Source organism: Coffea eugenioides, chromosome 8 (assembly GCF_003713205.1).
Source record: "Coffea eugenioides isolate CCC68of chromosome 8, Ceug_1.0, whole genome shotgun sequence".
Taxonomy (NCBI): Eukaryota; Viridiplantae; Streptophyta; class Magnoliopsida; order Gentianales; family Rubiaceae; genus Coffea; species Coffea eugenioides.
In genome coordinates this window covers 39,500,217-39,521,979 of record NC_040042.1, presented here as the reverse complement: position 1 = coordinate 39,521,979, position 21,763 = coordinate 39,500,217, and the positions used below count along the sequence as shown (strand labels likewise).

Sequence of the window (21,763 nt, the reverse complement as noted above, 5' to 3'; positions counted from 1 at the left end):
AACTAAAATAGTCAAGTTTTCACTTTTAGTACAAATGCAATCACTAATTCATTATTGTGTTTGTGCTTTTTTTTGAGAAAAAAGTGTTATTCTATTAAGTGTAATTAGAAATTTAGTATAAATGTATTAGTAAATTTAGTATAACTAATTAATAAATTCTATTAGTAGACATGTATAATTATTCATATAATTGATAATATCAATTATATTACATAAACTAATATACATTATATAATACATCTAACTAATAATATCATTATCATAAGTTTATAACTAATTAACTTACATATTATATATAATTATATATATATTTATATATATATATATATATTTGTTTTGCGGGGGGCGGGGCGGGGGATGGGCGGGGGTATACTCCCCCGCCCCCCGCCCCGTTTCTAAGCGGGGGGAAAAAATTCCCCCCCGCCCCCGCCCCACCCCCCGCCCCGAGAGCCCCCCGCGGGGCCGGTGCCCGCGGGCACCCGCCCCCATTGCCATCCCTAGGCTCCATGACCTTGTCAATCGGTCGGACTAGGCTACCATGACAATTAGACAGGACTATAGTCCCTATCATCTATTCCATAATTGTTTTGAGTTTTACTTGTCAAAAATTCATTCCACATGTCACATACATAGATCTTTGATTTCATAAAAGATTCAGCTCGTTTGGTATATAATAACTTATCAAAACATTTCAAATAAGTCACATGGTCCATTTTGTATAGGAAAATATAACTTTCATAAATATCCAAGTAAAACATTTAATCAAATATATTCCGAATCAACACAACAAAATAGGATGGAAAACAAAAATTTCATGTTGCACCTTTGAAATCTCAAAAGGGTAAGTACCACCTACCTTTGTTTGGCTGTTCGAGTGAAACTACTTTAGATCTTTTAAACTGGTGCCGTACCTATCAAATGCATAAGTTTTCTAATTAGTTGTTATTTTCTATAAATGCATAAATATACAAACTCTGAGTAAGTCAAAGATTCATGTTTAGACCATTATATGAACCCTAACAGCATCTTCCCTAAATTGGATGATTTCTATTTTTAGAAAGTTCCCCTTTTTTGTAAATTTTCCTAATTTGAAAGAAAATAATTATTCATTGTCATGTTTATTATCTTGCCTATTATCTTACTATGCATATTTATAATTTATAATTATTCATTATTATTATTATCATCCTTGTCGTCGCTACTTTATTTTATTACCACTTATACATTTGTCAATTAGTTACTATTACATTTCCCTTCATTTCTACAATTATACGTGTGTAGGTGTTATTATTATTTATATATACGTGTGCATATGTATATATATATATATATTGACTTATTATAGTTATTGTCTTAGTTTGTTCCACTCGTATTTATATTTTTATTTTCGTTTATATCCTTAATTTATTTCCTTCATGTCCATATTGTTGTTATTCTTACTATCATTGTTTTATTAATTATTATTTACTATTATTATTATTATTATTATTATTATTATTAGTGTTACTGTTAGAATTATTATTATTATTATTTTGAGCTTTTCATTTGACAATTTAGAACTTATTTTACATTGTATAATTTAACTTAATAAGGCTAGATTAAGATGTTTTATATTTCCATTTAAGTATCTTAGAGGTAATTAATTAAGTATAATTTTACATGACTAACCCTTCAATTCTAACAATTATTTTAAATTGGGTCCTGAATTTTAGTACTCACGATAAACTATAAAAATGGACTAGTTATATTTAAAAATTTATTTATTAAACATTTACTAAATTTTATATTATAGTTTGGTCCAAATTTAATTTGCCACTTTTCTTCCTCGGGTTGGACCCATGGTTGGCCTTTTGGCCAACCATCTTGTTGGCGACCCTTTGTTTTCATTGGTTGGCCAAAAAGGCCAACCATGACTTTTGCGAAATCATCTTTCAATTTTTTTTAAAAAATTTCTTTTCGGTCATTTGGCCAACCTTTGCAATTCCTTTCTCTGCCGCCAATAATGGCGGCCCCCATTTTCTTTTTCTTTTTTTTTTCCTGTGGCGTTGCTTCTGCAACGCCTAGCCTGCTCTTCTCTTTTTTTTTTTTTTTCTTTTCTCTTCAACAGATTTGGGCAACCTATTCATCCAAAGATTAAAATCTGACACCCTATTTTTACAAATCCAAATATGAATCCTCCTAAATCTCTTATAGAAACCTATACATCTACATATATATAACAACAATACGTATCCGTAAAATCTCTAGGACAATTAATGCAACTACTAGAATTTAAAAGAGAAGTTTTGCATGAACTCGGGACTTACAGGTTTAGGTGCCTAGTCATCTGATCAATTGACAGTGTCGTCTGCTTCTCCTTCTCTACTCTCTGACGACTCTTGTTCTAGGGAGACAGATGAAAGAAAGGTAATGATGGTGTTATTTTTCTTTCTAGGGTTTCAATAAAATCCTAAACCCTAGCACCACCCACTAGTAGGTGGTTTAGATAAGAGTTTTAGTTTATTAGGAGCCCTTATCCCATCCTATAGTTATTTTATTTTATTTTTTTCTTTTACCTATAGTAATTTTACCTTTTTAATTAATTGGAAAAATAAAATAATAAAAACAGGTGCCAAAAAACGTGGGTTTTACAGCATTTTTGTTCATTGTTGAACTTGGACTAGTGCTTGATAACTTTTATCCCTGATTAGTTCGATTTTTGATATTTTGTCCAAATTCTCCATCGCAATTTCATATTGGCTGCATTATTGTCAGATTAATTCTGATGTTTGAGTAGGTGACTTCTAGGAGTAAATTGTTAATTTGGGTTGGTGTTCTTGCTTATTGTGACTTCATTCATCATTGTTGTGTGCCATTTTTGGTGCTCTTTTTGTCATTTACTTAGAGGTTGACATTGCAAGCTTTGTTTTGACTGTTGTAGTTGCTAGTGGGTGTTGCTACTAAATTCAGGCTTTTGGCACACTCTCAGCTATCAGTTATTTCTCATACTTTCATTTTGGGCTTGTTTGACTGTCCTAATGGCTAAGAAAAGGTCAGCCTCTAAAACCGAAATCACAAAGCCCAAGGCCACCACCACACCACAGCCCTCTATTCCCGCTAGTGATCCTTCACACAATCCCTCCTCTTCAGGTAAACGGGCACGCTTAGGTAGAGACAAGGGTGTCCATCTTTCCTCACCTTCGCATTTTGGGGGTCATTTGAATTTCACCAGAACCACTGACAAGCAATGGTATTCTACTTGTTGTGAACGGTGGATTATCCTTGCAAATATCTTGACTCTCTTACTATGACTGCCTCAGGCATTAGGAATAACGTTGATAGGATGTTCACAGCCATAGGGTAGCATGCCTATGCTATGATTCGATGTCCTGCCTTTGTGGAGTTAGTTGGGGAGTTTTATGCCACGTTCGAATTTGACCTCTCCACGGGATATTCTATCACCACTCTCGATATGATTAGGTTTAGACTTATGGGTCAGCAGTTTAACTTCTCCATTACCCAGTTCAACTTGGATTTTGGGCTCATTGATAACGAATATGCCACTTCTAGGGAGTATGTCAAGAGTGCCTATGATTATATAGAGCCTTTTTTCTCCTTCCATATGAAATCTGGAAGGATGTGTCTATCGACGGGGCTCGTTATGATTCTAGTCAGTCCAAGAGCTCCTATTTCAAGGACCCGAGTGCTCGTTATGTTCAGCGTTTCCTAACTTACAGTTACTCGGGTAGGAGGGATAGTTTAGGGACCTTTCCCAAATCTGAGTTCTTTTTCATTTGGTGTATGCAAAATAACATCAAAATTAATTTGGGGTGTTGATTGGCTTCTCAATTTAAAACAGTCTTGACTAAGAGAAAACAAACCACTAATCCTTGGCTCGTATATCACTCATTTGGCAGTTCACTTGGGTGTTCTTGATTTATTTGACCATGATTTGCATGTAACTTGTTAAATGGATCCTTTGGATGTGATTTGCCTAGAAAAAATGGGCGTAGTGAAGCAGGTTAATAACATATACTCCCTCCGTCCCATTGTTATTGTCATAGTTCACCTTTTTTCATGTCCCAAAATTTGAGTCACACTACAATTTTTTTCTCTGACAATCCATTTGTAGCCTCAAAAGAGACATTGATAAAATAAAAAACAAGTATGATGGAACCCACAAAAGCAATAAATAGACATCCAAAAAAAAGGTGCGTGGACAGCACCAAAAATTTTGATGGCCATAAATAGGCGCGTGCTTGGCAACAGCATGAAAAAGAGCTTACATTTTACATGGACCCACAGATTCTTTTCACATCACCATAGACAGCAATTAAGATTTGATATCGGTCAAAGGGGCACGATTGGAAAAAAATGTCTCACATTCAAATTGATTGAACTGTGCATAATAAGTTAGAATCCCAAAAACGTCCCTTATTTTGGGACGGAGGGAGTAATAGTTTACCCCGCCGGGGTCCACTCGTGCACTCGTTTGCCATCCTTCCAGGCATATTGGTCCCTCCTCCACTTGTTAAATAGCTGAAGACGAGCTTGGACGGTCTACCTCCGAAACCTCCTCCACCGTCATCTTGGGATATTGAGTGGCACCAACTCTATGCCCAAGTTAATCATCTGGATGAGTGGATGTCCAATCTTGCGCTTCATATGTCCCAGAATTTTGCGGTCTAATTCCACCACATGGGTTTTACGTTGCCATTTCCGCCTATTCTATAGCTGGCCATAATCCTTCCCCACGTTGTTCAAGGGAAGTCTCGTTGCCCCTTCTCTTTCTTTTTGCTCTTTCTTATTACATTGGGGACAATGTAGTGATTAGGTGTGGGGGATGATAGTATAGTAGGTATTGTTCATTTTAGATGTTTTCATTTTCGTTTTGTCATTGTTGGACAGTTTTATGGTTGGTTGTGATCAATAATGGTTAGATGACTCAAACTTTTCTATTGCTAAGTTTTCTTATGAGTTGAGTTTGATGTGAGAAGTCGGAGCTTATCTTTTTGGTGAATGTTGAAAATTTTGTGACTTTTGCAGTTTGTGGCTGACTTGTTTAGGCAATGTGAATATTTTCTGGCATTTACTCTGTGAATTGGTCGACTGTTAACTTCAATTCTCCATGTTTGGGAAATAAAACAGGTTTCTAAACTTTTCTTTATTTATTTATTTTATTGTTTATTTTTTGGTGCTTTTTGTTATTTGGTTGTACTCCGCTAGTGTCGTCACTTAGTAACCGGAAGTCTTCACCAAAAAATGTCGACTTTCACGTCAAAAATTGGCGATGTCTATGAGAATATGGTCCTAAGGCAATGACAAGTTGAGTAACCGGGCTCATTCATTTAGTAGATGTCAGAGTTCGTGTCAAAAGATTTGAATGGTTAAGGACTAAACCCACGTCACACTGAATAAAAAGAAAAAAAAATGAAAATGAGAGTTGTGAAGAATGGGAAATGTACCTGCTGATCCATGGGTTTAATGTTGAGATTTTGGTTAGAAGTTGAATCATTTATTAGTAAATACCAGTTTAATATTCTAACTTATTGGATTAGTTAGCCATGAGTCAGATGAGTCTTTGATTTTAGAAACTAACCGGGGAATATGTTTTGGAACTTAGACACTAAGGCTTGACGTGAGTTAATTGTATCTTGGCAATAGATAGTTTGAGTGATGACCATTGTTTGAGTTTATTTACTAAATTGCTGTTCTCATGCTTGAGGACAAGCATGGACTAGGTGTGAGGGGAATTGATATGTTGAAATTTGTTATTAACTTTTATGATTCATTTCCCCTTTACTCTTGTCAAATATTGTTTTAATTGTCGGATTCTACTGATATTTGGTTAACTGTGCTAATTGTAGGGAATTATGTGAGACGTGATAAAAAAATGAGCAATTTTCCAGCATTCCAAGAGTTAATTTGATGGTGACGCATTTGGGACCTATTTCCAAGTTCAAGTCGAACTTAGGGCAGTTTTTGGAGGAAGATTTTGAAAACTTTAATTTTCATTATTAGTTCTAGTATTGAATTAGGGAACCTGGAATATTATCTTTAGTAGTTACCTTTTTTCTATTTAGGAAACATGTTGTCTTATTGGTAGTTGATACCGAATAGGAAACAAAAAGCAAAAGCAAAAGACGGACCGTTTGATTAGGAGTTGGCCAGCAACAATTTCGCGTGGTGACTCTTTGGGAGCATTAGCATACAGCCGTCACCTGTTTTCCTTTTCCTTCGTCTTTCGTTCATTTTTGAAAAAAAAAAAAAAAACAGAGGCAATTATTATCAATGGAGTCTTGCCGATTTCCCTCGATGATGCATAGTTAAATTATCTTTCTAGCCCAAGGATAGCTTGAAAACTTTATTCTACAAACTGTGAGATTGAATCAATTACACTGTTTCTTTTATTTGTTGGTATTAGTTTGTTCTTTGGTTTTAATATTTATGATTACTATGTTATTCGAATATCAAAGGGCCCAATATTTGAATTGACTTGATAGTCGATTGGTAATTGAAGCGATTTAATCCGTAATTGTTACATTGCTTTAATTCTGGTAGCAACTGGTATAATTAGGTTTGTGTTAGGGGAATGAATAATGTAACTTAAAGAGACCCTCATAGCGTGTTGATTGATTAGAATTAGGCTTTTCCAATTATTTATGCAATCGAAAAATTAAACTTCTATGGTCGTACTTAGGTTTGTTTCCTATTAGAAAAATAGTCAACAGTCATAACTTGACTGTCGACAAAATAAGAAAGAGTTGGCTTTTATGCTAGAGCTAATTTATTAATAAATAATTGGATTCATCCTTGCATCTATGATCGGTTTATCTGACAGTTATTCCTCTGATTAAAGTTTTGCTATTATTGTTTCAATCTTATTTTATTTGTGTTATTTTTATTTTATTAAATTTAGTTGGTTAATTCCGAATATCTCCAAAACCCCTTTTTTTTATCTTAGCCAGAAAATAAATTAAAATTTTTCAATCCCTGTGGATTCGACCCTACTTACCGCTATATACAAAAAATTATATTTTTTGTTGAGTAGGTATTTATTATTATACAAACTCGACACCTGTCATAAAGGCTACAAATATTGAATAGATTTATATGATGAAATCAAATAGATATATATATATATATATATATATATATGGGTTTTGAAACAAAATTGTTAGATTTAAACCCATATAGATATATCTATTGAATAGCATGTGTACAACTATAATTAGTCTGTTTAGGTGAAATCAAATAGAGATATATTACATGCTATTCGTACTATTCATGTGAAATCAAATAGATATATACATAAATTAAAAAAAAATTATTCGTCCACATGGTCAATGGCGGATGAAAAAATTCATTTTATGAAATGTGAGGAACGAAACAATTCATTTTGTGAAATGTGAGGGATTATAAATCGAATAATGTAAATTTTGATTTGACAATTTTTTTCTTAAAAATGATCACATGTAAGCCACGTGTTGAATTCTGACTAAAAACTAGTCGGAAACCTAGGTAGGGACCACATTTGATCAATGTAAATTTATAAAGGACGTGAAATTATACTTTTAAAAGTGATGGTTGAAAAAAGTCATTTTACAAAATGTGAAGGACGTTTTGAACGATTTTTTCTTATATTTTATAAGTTTTAGAAATATTCAAATTAAGTTCTTAGTTAAATTCGGTCAATCATACAAAATGTTCCAAAAATATTAGACTTGTAATCAAATATACACCTAATAATTATATATAAAAATGTAAATTTATGACTAAAATATGTCCATTTTCTAAAACTACTTGAAAAACTAAATTAAAACAAATTAATGCAAGTTGGAATCACTTATGTTAAATTAATAAGATGATAGGGATGAAACGTCTTGATTTAGAGATCATTTAGGAAAGTGAGTGATTTTAGTATTTACACTAAGTGGATGGTATTTTCACACACCTATTAATAAATGAAACTATTACAATTTAGGTAACTCAAATTATTTTTTGGAAAAACAAGAAAGAAAAGTTTGAGAACCAAGTCAACCAGTCGAATTGGGTCACTGGTTTAGTCGATTTTTTACTATTTTTACTGATTTTTTACCAAAGCGATTTTGTGCTACAAATCAGCTTGGAGTTTGATTCGGGTCTAACAATACTGACTTTAGTTATTGAGGCTACTTAGTCTGTAATATGCTAAACCATCCCTCAATTTCAATGTAACTTTATTAGCCATTTGCTTGGATCTAAGTTGCATAAATGGATTTCTAGATTGTATTTCCTAAATAAAACTTGTTCTTGTTGCCTGTAATCAGCTTTGAGTAGTAGCTAATTTAGAATGCAAAAAAGTGGGTTCATATTTGAGAAAGAAAGAGACTTTAGTTCTCGAACTATCATGGCTAATTACATACAAATATGCTTATTTCACAACATTAATGTCTCAAATAGTACTAAAACCACAAATATCCCAGGCAAAATGAAATTCTTCATAATGTGAGAAAATAAAATTTTAAATGTTAATTGAAAAAAAACCCTGATTTTCTAATGTGTTTGAACTGAAAGTTACTTCTTCTTACTGTAAGGTAGGATATTCTGAGGAGAATGGCTATTAATTGTAGGATTTTGTTTTTAATTGGATAAGAATAACAAAGTGTTGCAATGGGTTTTAATTTTAGGAGAAATTGACCAATTCTATTTTGCTACCCAAGTTAATGGAAAATTGTTTCTCACCCCTATTTGAGAGAAATTTTTTTTTGTTTTTCTTTGGAGCTGGTTGTAGTTCCTATAATATCCTTGATTTTTTTGGTTGTTTTTAAGCTGGAAATACTTTATTGGTTGCATCACCATACAAGGATCAAACTGGATATAGAATTAAATGATGTTACAAAAGAAGATGAAGGAAAAAACATGAATAGAGGCCATCATCTCCACCTCATTGGAACTAGAAATCACCCCAAGGATGCCTTCGATATCCAGGGGTCATGCAAAGGTTGGTGATGGAGCAGAACAATGATGGGTGACAAGTGAGACTGAAGGTGAGTGATTTGGGAATATGATGGATGCCGAATATCATGTGAAGCAGACAAGGCTAATAAAAATTTTAGCAATGCAGTCCCTGTGTAAACTCGAGAAGATGCTCTGGCAACTGCTTCTTGTTGGTTATAACAAGACTACTGTAAAAATATGTGCTTGTGATTTTAGTAATCGTTGATGCTGCCATCATTTATAAAAGGGTAAAATACAGCTTACCACCTTTGGTTTTGTGATTTTTCACGTAACCTCTCTATGTTTTCAAAAATTAAATGTAACTTTCTCATAGTTTATATTAAAGTGTTAAAATGACGAAATTTGTATTCCATAACGGAATCCATTGAAATGTCAAAGGAAAAATTACCAATTTAGTCCTCAAACTATTTCACTAAAGCCGATTTGGTCCCTTAACATTTTATCGTATGCATTAAGTCCTTTAACTAAAATTCTTGTGCCAATTGAAGACCTATACGGTGTCGTCACCCAAAACATATATTTCTGTACCCAAACCAATGGCGAGGCGGGGCTTTTTTGGAAGTAAAAAGTATGATTTTCTACGAGAAGCAAGATACCATTGCAGGATGTTTGATGCAGCCGGAAATGTTTTTTATTTTTTCCAAAGAAGGCCCCGCGAAGGGGGGTGGGGGGGGGGTTGGGAGGGCGATGGTCTTTCAAGAGAATTGAATTGTGGTTGATTAATTTTTTCTGGTTAATCAATAATTACTTTACAGTGGAGAAGGATCCATCAACAGCAGCCATTTTGCTGTGAGAATGCTTTCATCCAAGGCATGCAGAAAAGAATAAGTAATAATAAAAATTGAATTATGACTCTGCAATTAGAGATGAGGTATCTGTCTCTTCTGTCCAGCTGGAACTAGGTTCACTCCAGGACCGTGGTCTTACTCCCAGCTTGAAGAACAAGATCATTTCAAGGGCTTCAAAAACCTTGTATGTATCCAAAAGCTCGTTCCAAACGCCACTTACGATGCAGTAATTGCTGTCATATAAAGGACGGTGATGAGCTCCGTGCTCCGTGCATTGATCTAGATACCAGCACTCCAGCATCTTGCAGTTCCACCACCAGTGGGTGAAGCTTGCTCTTTGTACTGTAAGCCCAGGCATGGAACTGCTGGCTAAACATGATTCAGCCTAAGCAGACACCAACAAAACCATGCAGCACAGGATCATTGAAGATAAGGTCTATAGGGAGAACTGTGAAACTAACAGCTCGAGCTAGAGCATGCAAGTTGTTAGCAAATTGGCGCCTTGTGATGATCCACGGCCGTTTGTGATGGCCTTGAAATGCTTCAATTTGACTACCAAAAACCGGGGTGTTTTCATCGCCATAGTTATCAATGCCCCAGTGGTAGACTCCAGAGCCAAGGTCTGCCAGCACGTAGCCGACTAGCCCTGCTAAAATGGGCTGTAGCCAAATGCCCGAATCAGCTGCACCAGTGACCGACTTGGCTAGAGAAACTAGCACAGTCGTGCATCCACTTGCCACCCAAGCACGGTGATACCATTTTGATTTCAAGATTGGATCTTTGAGCATAGAAGTGGTTGTGACTGGGGAGCTCGGTTTCAGTACTGGTGGTGGATCAGTTGATTGCAAGCTTGGGTCATCAAGTGCAATGGTAGTTGTGGCTGGATTTAGTCCTCAAATTCCGTAGAAAATCTTGCTTCCTGTAGAAAAATCGTATTTTTTACTTCCAAAAAAGCCCCTGCCTCACCGTTGGTTTGGGTACAGAAACATATGTTTTGGGTGGCGACACTGTATAGGTCCTTAATTGGCACAAGAATTTTAGTTAAAGGACTTAATGCATGCGATAAAATGTTAAGGGACCAAATCGGCTTTAGTGAAATAGTTTAAGGACTAAATTGGCGATTTTTCCAATATCAAAAGTATCCCTATATGAAGTTGAAAATTATTTATTAACCATGAGAAATTATGCATATATTTTGAGAACCATAAGAGGGTTATGGAAAAACATTAAACCATAAGGGAGTTATATGATAAATTATAAAACCATAAAGAGGTTATATGATAAAATACAAAATCATATGGGGTTAAAGTGTCATGCATAATATATTTATATATTTTGGTTGTTTCAACCATTTGAATTTTCAAACAAAGATAATTTTAGGGTAAAATACACTAAACCCCCTTGTGGTTTGGGTTATTATCATAAAGCCTTCTCATTATTTGAAAACCCCCAAAGAACCCCCTCATAGTTTGGACTAATTTGGATAATAAACGGAAATCATCCAATTTGACGGAAAAATATGAAATTCCAATATTAACCTTATTTCAACGTATACTAAAAGTTAGTTCAGGGTTTACATAAGATTTTAAAAAAATTTTCACTTTATTTGAGAATAAAGAAACATCAAATGGCTCATTTGAAAATTTCAAAACTTATCATCTTCTCCAAATCTCCACTTTTTCCTTCAACAATAGTAGAATAGCCACCGATTACCACTGCATCTAAGCTCCTTCCATGGGTAATTGATCCGTGGTTTCTTTCTTAACTATAATGCAAATGTGCGAATGGTGATGAACTAAACAACATTATTGCTACTAATTTTCTTTGAAAACAACCTGCATACCAGAAATATTCACTAATTTCACTAAAATAAATTCCCTAAATTCGCCATTATCCTACTTAGTACTGCTGCCAGAAAAACTTACGGCTACCCAACTTTCAAAGTTTCCCCAACAAATCGACAACAGCAGGTGAGAACTAGCAAAAGCCCAAGGTGATTTATCTACAATTAAAGAAGGGGGTCTTCTGCACAATCGTAGCCATCAAAATTCATAACAGGGAGCCCCCCAGAAATCTAGATTATCATCAAGGTTCTAACTTTCCAATAACTCTTCCCAGAAACGCAAATTTTGATCGGACGGGCAAAAACAAATCTTCCTCTGCAGCATAAGTCCGCACAGTAATCCTCCACCACCACCCTCATTTTTTCAGTTCCTTGAGTTTTCCGGCCACCTCCGTTCCATTCTTTCAAAACATTGGACGCCGTCGACGAAGACGACGTCGTCGATTCAGCACCATCCGACGACAAGTCCAACAACAAGAAGTCAAAGTCACAAGATTCTCCACCACATGACTGCATGCTCCTACTCGATCATCCTCCTTTTCTTTCTTGATCTCAACACCCATTAGATCACGGAAACTAATTGCCGACGCACCGCTGAATATTTCAAAATCGGAACAAGTGCTGCTGCAAATCGAAGTGGCGATGTTGAGGACTCCGTGAAACCTACCGGAAGGACGCCAGATTTGGACTGCAGTGAACGCCGGAGTTCCAATTGCGTCGGCCAAAGAGGGGAATTTCCGGAGGCAACTACTTAGTAGAAACCGTACAGTGCTTTCTGGTTTGCTGCACCAGTAGGGGGGAGAGAGAGGGAAAAGAAATAGAGAAGGAAAGAAGAAAAAAAGAAAGTAGTTTGGAGCCCCTGTTTCGATAAAGGTTGGTATTGATTTTGCTTCAGTTTTTCTGCCCCAGATGGTTCAAGAGAAAGACGAAAAAGGAAGAACAAGGAAAAAAAGAAAAGGAAAGAAAAGAAAATGTAAAATTACCACATTAACCTTGATGTATTGTTACCACACTCGCTTATCAAGCATGTGTAAGTCACTTCCCGTCAAATTGGATGATTTCCGTTCGTTGCCCAAATTAGTCCAAACCACAAAGGGGTTCTTTGGGAGTTTTTAAATAATGAGGAGGTTTTATGATAATAACCCAAACCACAAGGGGATTTAGTGTATTTTACCCATAATTTTAACATTTTTATGGGTTCTGTTACAGAGAATCATTTCCGTCATTTTGACGTTTTAGTCTAAATTATGAATGGACTAGATATAACTTTCAAAACTATAAAGTGTTATGTGAAAAATCACTAATCCACATGGCAGTAAAGTGTATTTTACCCTTATAAAAATAATCAAGACCAACTCCTAAACCAAGAATTCAGCAAAACAACAGATGGAAATGCTTAATACAAAAAGTTATTAATAATCAATTCTACACAGCTAGAAAAGATGAACAAAAACTGACTCTATGGTTTTCTTGCTCTGCCCAATTTTCGAACACAATAATAAGAAAGGTGACAAGTGCTCAAGAGTATAACACAAATCCTCCATCAAGTAAGTCTTTAAGTTGAGAATAGTCAATCAATTCTCAAATAATTATTGAATTAACCGCCACAAATATTCTTTTTTTTCAACACCCCATCAAGATATTAACGTTCTTCAGTAACTTATGGTCACCTTCTAGGCTCATTCAAATTTGTAAGCTAATTGGCTATAGGGCTTGGCTTTTACATACACAGTAGGATGCGAGAACTAGCAGGGTTCGGTGGAAAGCTAGTAGGACGGAGGGAGGGATGAATGGAATAGAAAATGGACTTGAAAAACAAAAGAAAATGAAACAGGAAGGAGGAGAAAAGGAACATTACATAACCACATATAGCTTAATCAAATATGAAGGACCACTTTAACAAAGAAAGTTTTATACAATGCGACCAATATGTAAACCTAGGATAATTCTTGCATTATGAATGGATCCGCATGAAACGCCTTGTTCCCAATCTTCATCCTTGACCAGTAAGCTCAATGGCCCGCATTATCTATTGATGTGTGTTACCTTCTTGATTTGGACTATCACTCTCATAAGAAGGAATTTCATGCTGTTCGGAAATGGTTAAATTATGCTCCATGCGACTTGAAAAGCTTGGATTTGTATGTGGAGAGGCTTGCAAAGAAATTGTTACTGGACTTCCTGGACAATGTGAACAGCATGAAACTTCCTTATCACCACCTGTGGTTGTTTTTGCAACTCGCATATCAGGTTTCCTGTATGTATGTCTGGTGACATCTTTGCAGTCAAAGCATCTTGACAAACCAATGATTTTGTCCCACGTTGAAGAATTATAATTAGTTACGACATTCCAATGCTCATATAAGAACATTGTCCAATGGATTATGAAAGCTGAAATAGCTGTTATTCCCATGATTAAAAATAGGCCGCGAAAGCTCCCTATGTCCAAGCTGCCAGGAGTGGAAGATGCGCTGTAGTCTTGGCAGCTGGATGTTTCCAAATGCCATTTTTTCTCAATTTCAAGAATTTGACTGCCCTGTGTAACATTCAGGATCGCTCTTGAAACGTCAGGTGCAAGAGGAGATCCAATTGGAAATGCCTGTTAGTCATGAAATTCAGGAAACAGACAGTGAGTGAAACTTGTAGGAAAAGAAAATAGACTAAGATCAGTAGGCAAGAGTGAAAGCATGTGGCTTACAAATCCGAAACCGTCCGTCTTATATTTTGCTTGAACCATGGTATATTTAGAGCAATATGTACCAAGTATAAGCTTCATATATGGAATCCCATCAAAAGCAGCAGCAATGCCCCCATTTCTGCTCCCTTTGGTAAAAAGATCATTTAATTCCTCTGGAGAGTGGTAAGCTACAAGTCTAGACTCATCAAATCCCATTTGAAGCAGAATTTTTGAAAGATACGAAACATTTTGGTAACCAACATACGCCCTGGTCTTGATGAGCTCGTCTACACTTGTTATAGTTGGTTGGAGTTGTTGTACTGTTAACCTTGTTGTAAGGCTGGCTGTATAGCTCTGGGTAAGTACAAACACAACTAGGAACCAGATGACCAGCACGAACCTGGCCAAATTACTTACTATTTTCTCCTCTATGAAAAACAGATAAATAAACAACAGAAGAAATTTCAGTAAACACCCAACACAAAAGTCAAGATTAAATGATTTTGTAAGTTTAGAAACACGTTGATTTCCCTACAATTTCATGAATTTTTTTTTCTAAAAGATGTGGAGTTACCAAGTAAAGACAATAGGGCATGAATATTATTACAAACCAAAACTACCAAAATACAGGGAAGAAGGAAAGTGATGCATCCTCTTCATAGTAGAATATTACATGCTACTATGTGAAAAAAAAAATGTGGAGAAGGATGAAAACTTACTATGTGCAAAAACCATGGTAGAGAAGGAGAACCAGAGGATCATGCCAATTTGATGCAAAGGCGGTCCCCTGAATTCATCATTTATTCTATGTTCAAGAACCCAAATAAGAAGACCAATAGCGACAAAAGCTAAAAAACTTGTCAGCCAAAGATCCCAAGTTAGTGGCTTCAAAAATATCCATGTATTTCTACTTTGGTTGTCTGTGGGAACAATCATCCCTATCCCAGACTCAGTATATGCCAAAGAAAAGTCAACATACAGCGACCTGTTTGCTGTGATTGTTATGTCTCCAGCGACTGCATCAAAATTCTAGTAGATGAACATGAAGTACGATTCAGGACTCTGCCTTTTATGAACTTAGCAGACGAGCTATAACTATTAGCAAACGTGATATGTTATTATATGATGCTTTGCATGGTTCAATATGTGTCTCTTGTGGTAAAGGTTGACAAAACTTCAAAGGGTTGTAAATTTTGATAGATGTCTCTCACCATTGTTGTTTCTTTAGCAGCAGCATCATAAATTGAAAATTGACATCTATATTTAATATGTTCGCAAACTAGAGTGAGTAAGCATACAAGACTATGTGGTTTGTTTGTAGAAAAACTTCTTAAAAGTAGTTGTCTATGTTCAACCAAAATGGATATCTCTATGTTGCCTGAAATAAAAATGTATTACTAGTATAAGAGGGAGAGAAGCATTACCCCTAAATAGACTTGGTACACCAAGTCATTGTAATTTCCAGCACTCATACCATCTGAAGTTGCAAAAGGAACATACTCATAAGGGACAGCATATGGTAACAAAGCCATTACTGCATCAAATATATCAATGCAATATCCTTCGACCATGGTTGTATTTGTCTGGGAGTTTCTTGTAACCTTTACAAGTTGATTAAATCGAGAATTCACTGGTACACCGATCCTCAACTTCTTCCCATTTTTTGGAATTGCCCAGCCCTTAGGAGGAGTTGCAGTGTCACCTGGCCACAATATAGTTCCCAGTTTCTTTATAGGTATAGGGTTTATCTGCCTAACAATTCCTTTATCTGCAGTCCAGACGCCAATTTCTTTTACACCATTACCAATGACGTTTACTATGTCATAAACTGGAGATTCAAGTTGTCCGTCAACTATATTGAAGTCTCCACTTAGGCCTTGAAATGCTGTGCCTAACATTGCCTGCAAAAGCTTAGGACCATTTCTAGAGACTCCAAAACTTTCAAGGTCTGTAGAGTTCCCTGAGATATCTGACATTTGATCAAAGCCAATGTTTGAAACTCCTGCTTCCTCTATTGCCATTGCGAGTGCTGTCGCTGAATCATATGCCCATAGCCCAAAAACATTCAATTGAGGATTGACGATGTCTGGATTGCTTTGTTGAAACTTCAACTTCCACCTTTTAATGAAGCTTTGAAGCTCTGCAGTATTAGGAACATGTGGCCTCACACCTAGTACTCCTTGCATGGTGTCAATGATAGAAGGATCAATTGAATTAAGCTCATCTGTTAAGGCATCAGTGCATATCCAAGCATACCCTGCACCCATCATTCCAAGTTGTTTTGCTTTAGCAAAAAGCCGAGAGCCAAGACTGGGCAGCAGATGAACAATGAAAACTCTAGTCTGGATGGTCATTAGCTTGTGAAGCTCTGCAACAATTTGCTCATCCGTGGCTAAAGAAGGAATGACACTGCGATAAGGGATGCGTGCTTTAATCTCATCGAAGGCATCTGTCAAGAATGGTAAAATCCCTTCCCCAAGCTGATTATCAACGTAGATTGGCACAACTTCTCTCCATCCAAAGGCCTTGACAATTGAACTGATGGCTTTTACTTGAGATGAGTCATTTTGCGTAGCACGAATGAAGTATGGACTGCTAAGTGGTGAAAGAAATGTGCTTGTTGTAGAAAATGAGATGATGGGCACACGAGCTTTATCTCCAAGATCATTTATGAATTCTGCTTGTGTTGATGACACCGGCCCCATGATAGCTTGCACTTCAGTATTTTTTAGTAGGTCTAGAGCTGTATTTTGCACAAGAACAATCAATTAATTAGTTAGTTCACTTTTGAACAGATGTGTCAGCTTGCTACTGCAACTGCTAAATTTGTGATGATAATTAAACATAACAAAACTGAAAATAGAATGATCCATTTGTAGATGAACAACTTGATGATCTAGATTATTTCAGTCTATTATCATATTGGGCTCCTGCTTTGGTGTATAATAAAGAACAGTGCTAATCATGGGTCCTCATTTCCAGAACTGAAAACTTGAAGGCAAAATGTAGTCATTGGTTAGACTATTATTCCTGCAAAAAATGAGAGCAGGACGTGGCCTCATAATAGACAAAACAAAACAAATTCTGAACGATTACTTGTTTGTAGGAATGAAACTTAACATCAGAAGTAGAATTCCTAGCTCTACAATGTGATAGATGGATTAGAACAAACTGTAGTCAAAGAATTAATTACAAATTATCCCCTTGAACTTTCTTTGGATTGCAAAGTGCTCCCGAACTATCAATTTCAGCACAATACATCTTCCAATTGTTAATTTTTTTCCTTTGTACTCCATTCAACTCGTTGTCACCAAAATTGAATGAGTGAAAAATCGTTGATGTCTATGGATTTGGTCAAGTAACTAAAGCGCCTTTTTTTGTCTGGTCTATAACCAACTTATACAGTCGTATATATGAAGAGTTTTGTATAATGCTGAAATTGATACTTTAAAGAAAACCTAAGAAAGTTCACCGTGTATTTAGCTCTAATTTAAAACCACAAACCATTTTCATTCCCTGAATCCCCGGTTGTAACCCCAAGGCATATGTTTTGAAGCCTCTAAAGCACCCTTTACTACTATAGTAAAACTTGCCTAGAAGAACGGAAAGAAAGAAATAAAGGGGAAAAAGTCAAAAACATGCCTGCATGCAACTTGTCTATTGTAAAGTCAATAGTATGTTTGGATATTAGATTGTTTGAAATATTATTTGGAATAATTATTATAGTATTTTTTGGAATGTGATTTATGTGAAATAAAAAAATGATTGAAAATATAAAAAGTTCATTAGAGATTATACTTGTGATGAAAGTAAAATATGTTTGTTGGAGTCTTTAGCAAAGTCAAAACATATTTCTTAGACCAATTTATTTCAATCAAATCATTAAGTAATACTAATGGAAAATCATTTAAAATATCTCTCATATTTCGTCAAATGAATTTTTTTATCCTTTACTTTTAAAATAATAATTTTACGTCTCTAACAAAAACAAGTCAATAAAACTTGGTCCCAACCTAAGTTTTCGATCATCTTTTAGCCTGAATCTATTACGTGATCCACACATCCTTATTTTTTTTTAGGACCAAAAAAATTAGATCCCATTTGTATATTCATTTTTCCCTAAAATAGCAGAATCTAACCTGAATCATATCTATTTTTCCCTTAAAATTGTGGAATCAATCTAATCCATATTCAATTACCATTAAAAAAATGCGCTCTGACTTTTTGTAATAAAAAATGATTGCATGGGGAATCACATGGTGATTTTAGATTAAAAGGTGGTCAAAAACTTAGATTGAGACTAAATTTTATTAACTTCAATTTGTAAGGGACGCAAAAATAACATTTTCAAAAGTGAATGACCAAAAAATTTATTCGAAAGAATGTGAGGGACATTTCGAACAATTTTTCCTAATAGTAAACTATTTTGTACAGTCAACCAGCCGTGTGGATGAAAAGGTAGCTGGTCCTCGAATTGCAGTTCCCCAAATGTCATTTTAGTATTTTGCTGATGCAATGTACTAATTCCTTGGATGAAAATATTTCTACAAAGAATCGGAAAAAATGGAAAAACCTCTTAAATATTGGATGTAAATTGCTCATTGAATGGAATAATCTTTTTACTCCTAATTTGGGGATAATATTAGAAACCTCCCCTAAGGTTTCTCTTAATATCACTTAGTACCCCTGAAGTTTTAAAAATATCGTTTACCTCCCTTACTTTTGCTTGTTATATGACAAAATCTTTAAAAACTCTAACTACCCTTTTGCTCCTTTTGTTAAACAAAAATACTTTTAAAACCACTTTGTTTACTAAAAACTACAATCTGAAAACCAATTTTAAATACTACCACCACATCACAAAGCCATAACTTTTAAAAATATAAATTTAAAAACAAAAAAGATACTTATAAAGAAATATATTAGCACCGATTCAACTTTATATGATGAAAAGTCAATTTTTTATGAACTCTTTTTTTTCCCAAGCTCTTCTCAACCCATGACCCAAGCCTTTAACTTGTACTAAATCGTTACAAAAATCAAATCAAAATAGCCAAAGAAATCAGACCATACTCTAATACAATCACTCAAAAAAAAGATAAACAAAATTCACTTTATGATAATTAAAAAAAATCATATAGCCATCCAAAAAAATAGACAAGATAGAAAGTTGGAGAAAGGGGAATAGAAAAAAGTGACTTTTTCTTTAATTTTTTGAGCTCCATTTATTTTATATGTATGTTATGTATGAAGTGAGGGTTAATATAGTCATTTTGCAATCATCAAAGGAGGTAAGCAATAATTTAAAGACCTCAGGGGTGCTAAGTGCTATTAAAAAAAGCCTCACAGGAGATTTCGAATATTACCCCACCCCCCCCCAACCAAAACCCCAGCACCAAATTTATTATTCCATGTGTTATCTTAGCATTTATCATTTTCCGCTTAAGGCAAGATCTCCATGGCAGGCCTAAAATATATATATAAAAAAAAGGATAAGATGTCAATGGCGGCCTAAAATCAAATGCGATAGACCCTTTTAGACGCAAAATGTTGCGTTGGCTGAAGACCTTTAGCAAATACCTCAGCCTGACTGCTTACGTTTTCTAAAAGTAATTTAAGGGTTGTATTGATTAGAAAAGTCAAACAAATTAGTTTCAAACCTTTAATGGTCAAGGCCAACAATGACATGAAGTTCAAGTTAGCATGTGTAATATGCTGAAAATTTATACGTAATATAACAAACTTACACGTGTCAAATTTTATTTCAACAAGGAACGTAAAAGTGGGATTGGTATCAAGACAGAATTATTCGTTTTCGACGTTTTAGCTTACTAAAACTATTCTTTTACGCAGTTTATCGAACAGGTAATGGGCATAACATTCTGTCATGTTGGCAATTTGTCAAGGATATTTACCCACACTCAACAGAATGATTAACTAATGTAGAACAAATAGCTCATTAACTCAAACAAGAAATGAGTATTAGAACTACAACTTCACCAGAAAGTCAATACACAAGCCTATGCCACAGTAACTTGACAACTTGCCCGAGTGTTTGGGAATACCTTCTGAAAAAAATTGTATAAAAAATTCCAACGAGAAAAGATATCTTATGTGCAAATTACAAAACCATTCACAAGATAAAAGTTTCTAGAGATTTTTATTATTGCAATTCTCTTCCAACATATCTTTTCGCTGATTAGTTCCTCAAGGTTGCAGATTTGTGTATGAGAAATGGGAGGGGTGGAGTTTATTTCTTTCGTAGAATTGAGAGGATAGAAAATAGGGATTTGGAGATTTATGTTTACTCCTTTTTTATATCGCTGCATGTGAACAGAGGGAATAATAAAAAATGAAACTGGAAAACTGTGACGGAGGAGGCGCGTTATAATCAAATGATGTTTCCTAGAACGGAGGAGGTGCGTTAGCTTTCAATTTAAAGTTGGTGGTGAAATCGGGAGCAATGGAAATTGATTAAATATATGACGTGAAAAATGGTGGACCCTTTTATCTCATTTGGAGTTTTCCCACAAGTCAATAACCAGCTTATTAGGCTTGTCCAATAGTTGACCAGGTAAAACTTGCCAATGGGGAAGAGCTAATCTACGAAATAGTTAGTGGTCTAGCTCTAACCTGACTATTCCACCTCTCCCTTGTTTCTTCCTCCCTCTGACATCCTAAATCTTATGAGTAAGCAAATTTTCTTGCAGAAACAGATATTGGAAACGAGTTTGCTTGCGAGAAGTTTATTGTACAACGATATGTTGCTAAATTGGAATCTGGGCCGGAGATTGAAAGAACAAAAAGCATACCTGCAGCTGCAGCACCAACCACATCTTTCTTCGAGTCCCGGTTGTTGAGGACAATCCTAGTCTTGTAGTCACTATGGGAGGAATAGAAGTCTGAAAGAGCCATGGAGATGCAGCTCAACCCCATCTTTCCAATCCATGTATCCATGTCTAGAACCACTCCCACATTCACGGGAATTGTTGTGTTCTTCTGTGCACTGACAATTTGCGACGGTAGAATCAGCACCCAAAGAATTTGTGGGAAGGAGAGGAGAAATGCATGGACGTTGAGATGTTTTAGTTTTTTCGGCATCTTTGCAGTTTGCGAGATTCATGTCTAGGTTATGAGACATGTATATACGACTGAGGGGCGGTAGCCTGATCAATAGTTAAGAGTATACAAGTGTTTGGAAGACCGGTTTGGACCGTTGTGTTCATCCAATCAAATCATGAAACTGGTCCGATTCATTATTCAATGCAAAAGTTATTTAACTAGTCAAATCAGATAAAGCCGATAAAAAAAATTAGACTTTTGAACTGATTCAACATAAATTTAATTTATTTTTTAAAAATTTCATAGTCATACAAGTATATGATTAAAAGAATAAAAAAATCTTTAAACTAAATTAAACCAATTTGATTCATGAACCGAAAACTTATCCAATTCACTTAATAGTTCGAATTTAAA

At 35.3% G+C, this 21,763-nt stretch overlaps 1 protein-coding gene and 1 pseudogene across 1 annotated transcript; both read right to left on the bottom strand.

Moving 5' to 3' along the window:
- Positions 1-9,825: 9,825 nt before the first annotated feature.
- LOC113780731 lies at positions 9,826-12,126 on the bottom strand (annotated as a pseudogene).
- A 1,351-nt stretch (positions 12,127-13,477) lies between these two features.
- LOC113780730 (glutamate receptor 2.3-like) lies at positions 13,478-21,388 on the bottom strand. The gene is made up of 5 exons (XM_027326509.1): positions 21,100-21,388; positions 15,712-17,030; positions 15,007-15,316; positions 14,309-14,715; positions 13,478-14,209 (listed from the first exon to the last, which is right to left on the bottom strand). The coding sequence occupies exons 1-5, from the start codon at positions 21,386-21,388 to the stop codon at positions 13,640-13,642; spliced, it is 2,895 nt and encodes a 964-aa protein (XP_027182310.1). The 3' UTR covers positions 13,478-13,639.
- Positions 21,389-21,763: the final 375 nt, after the last annotated feature.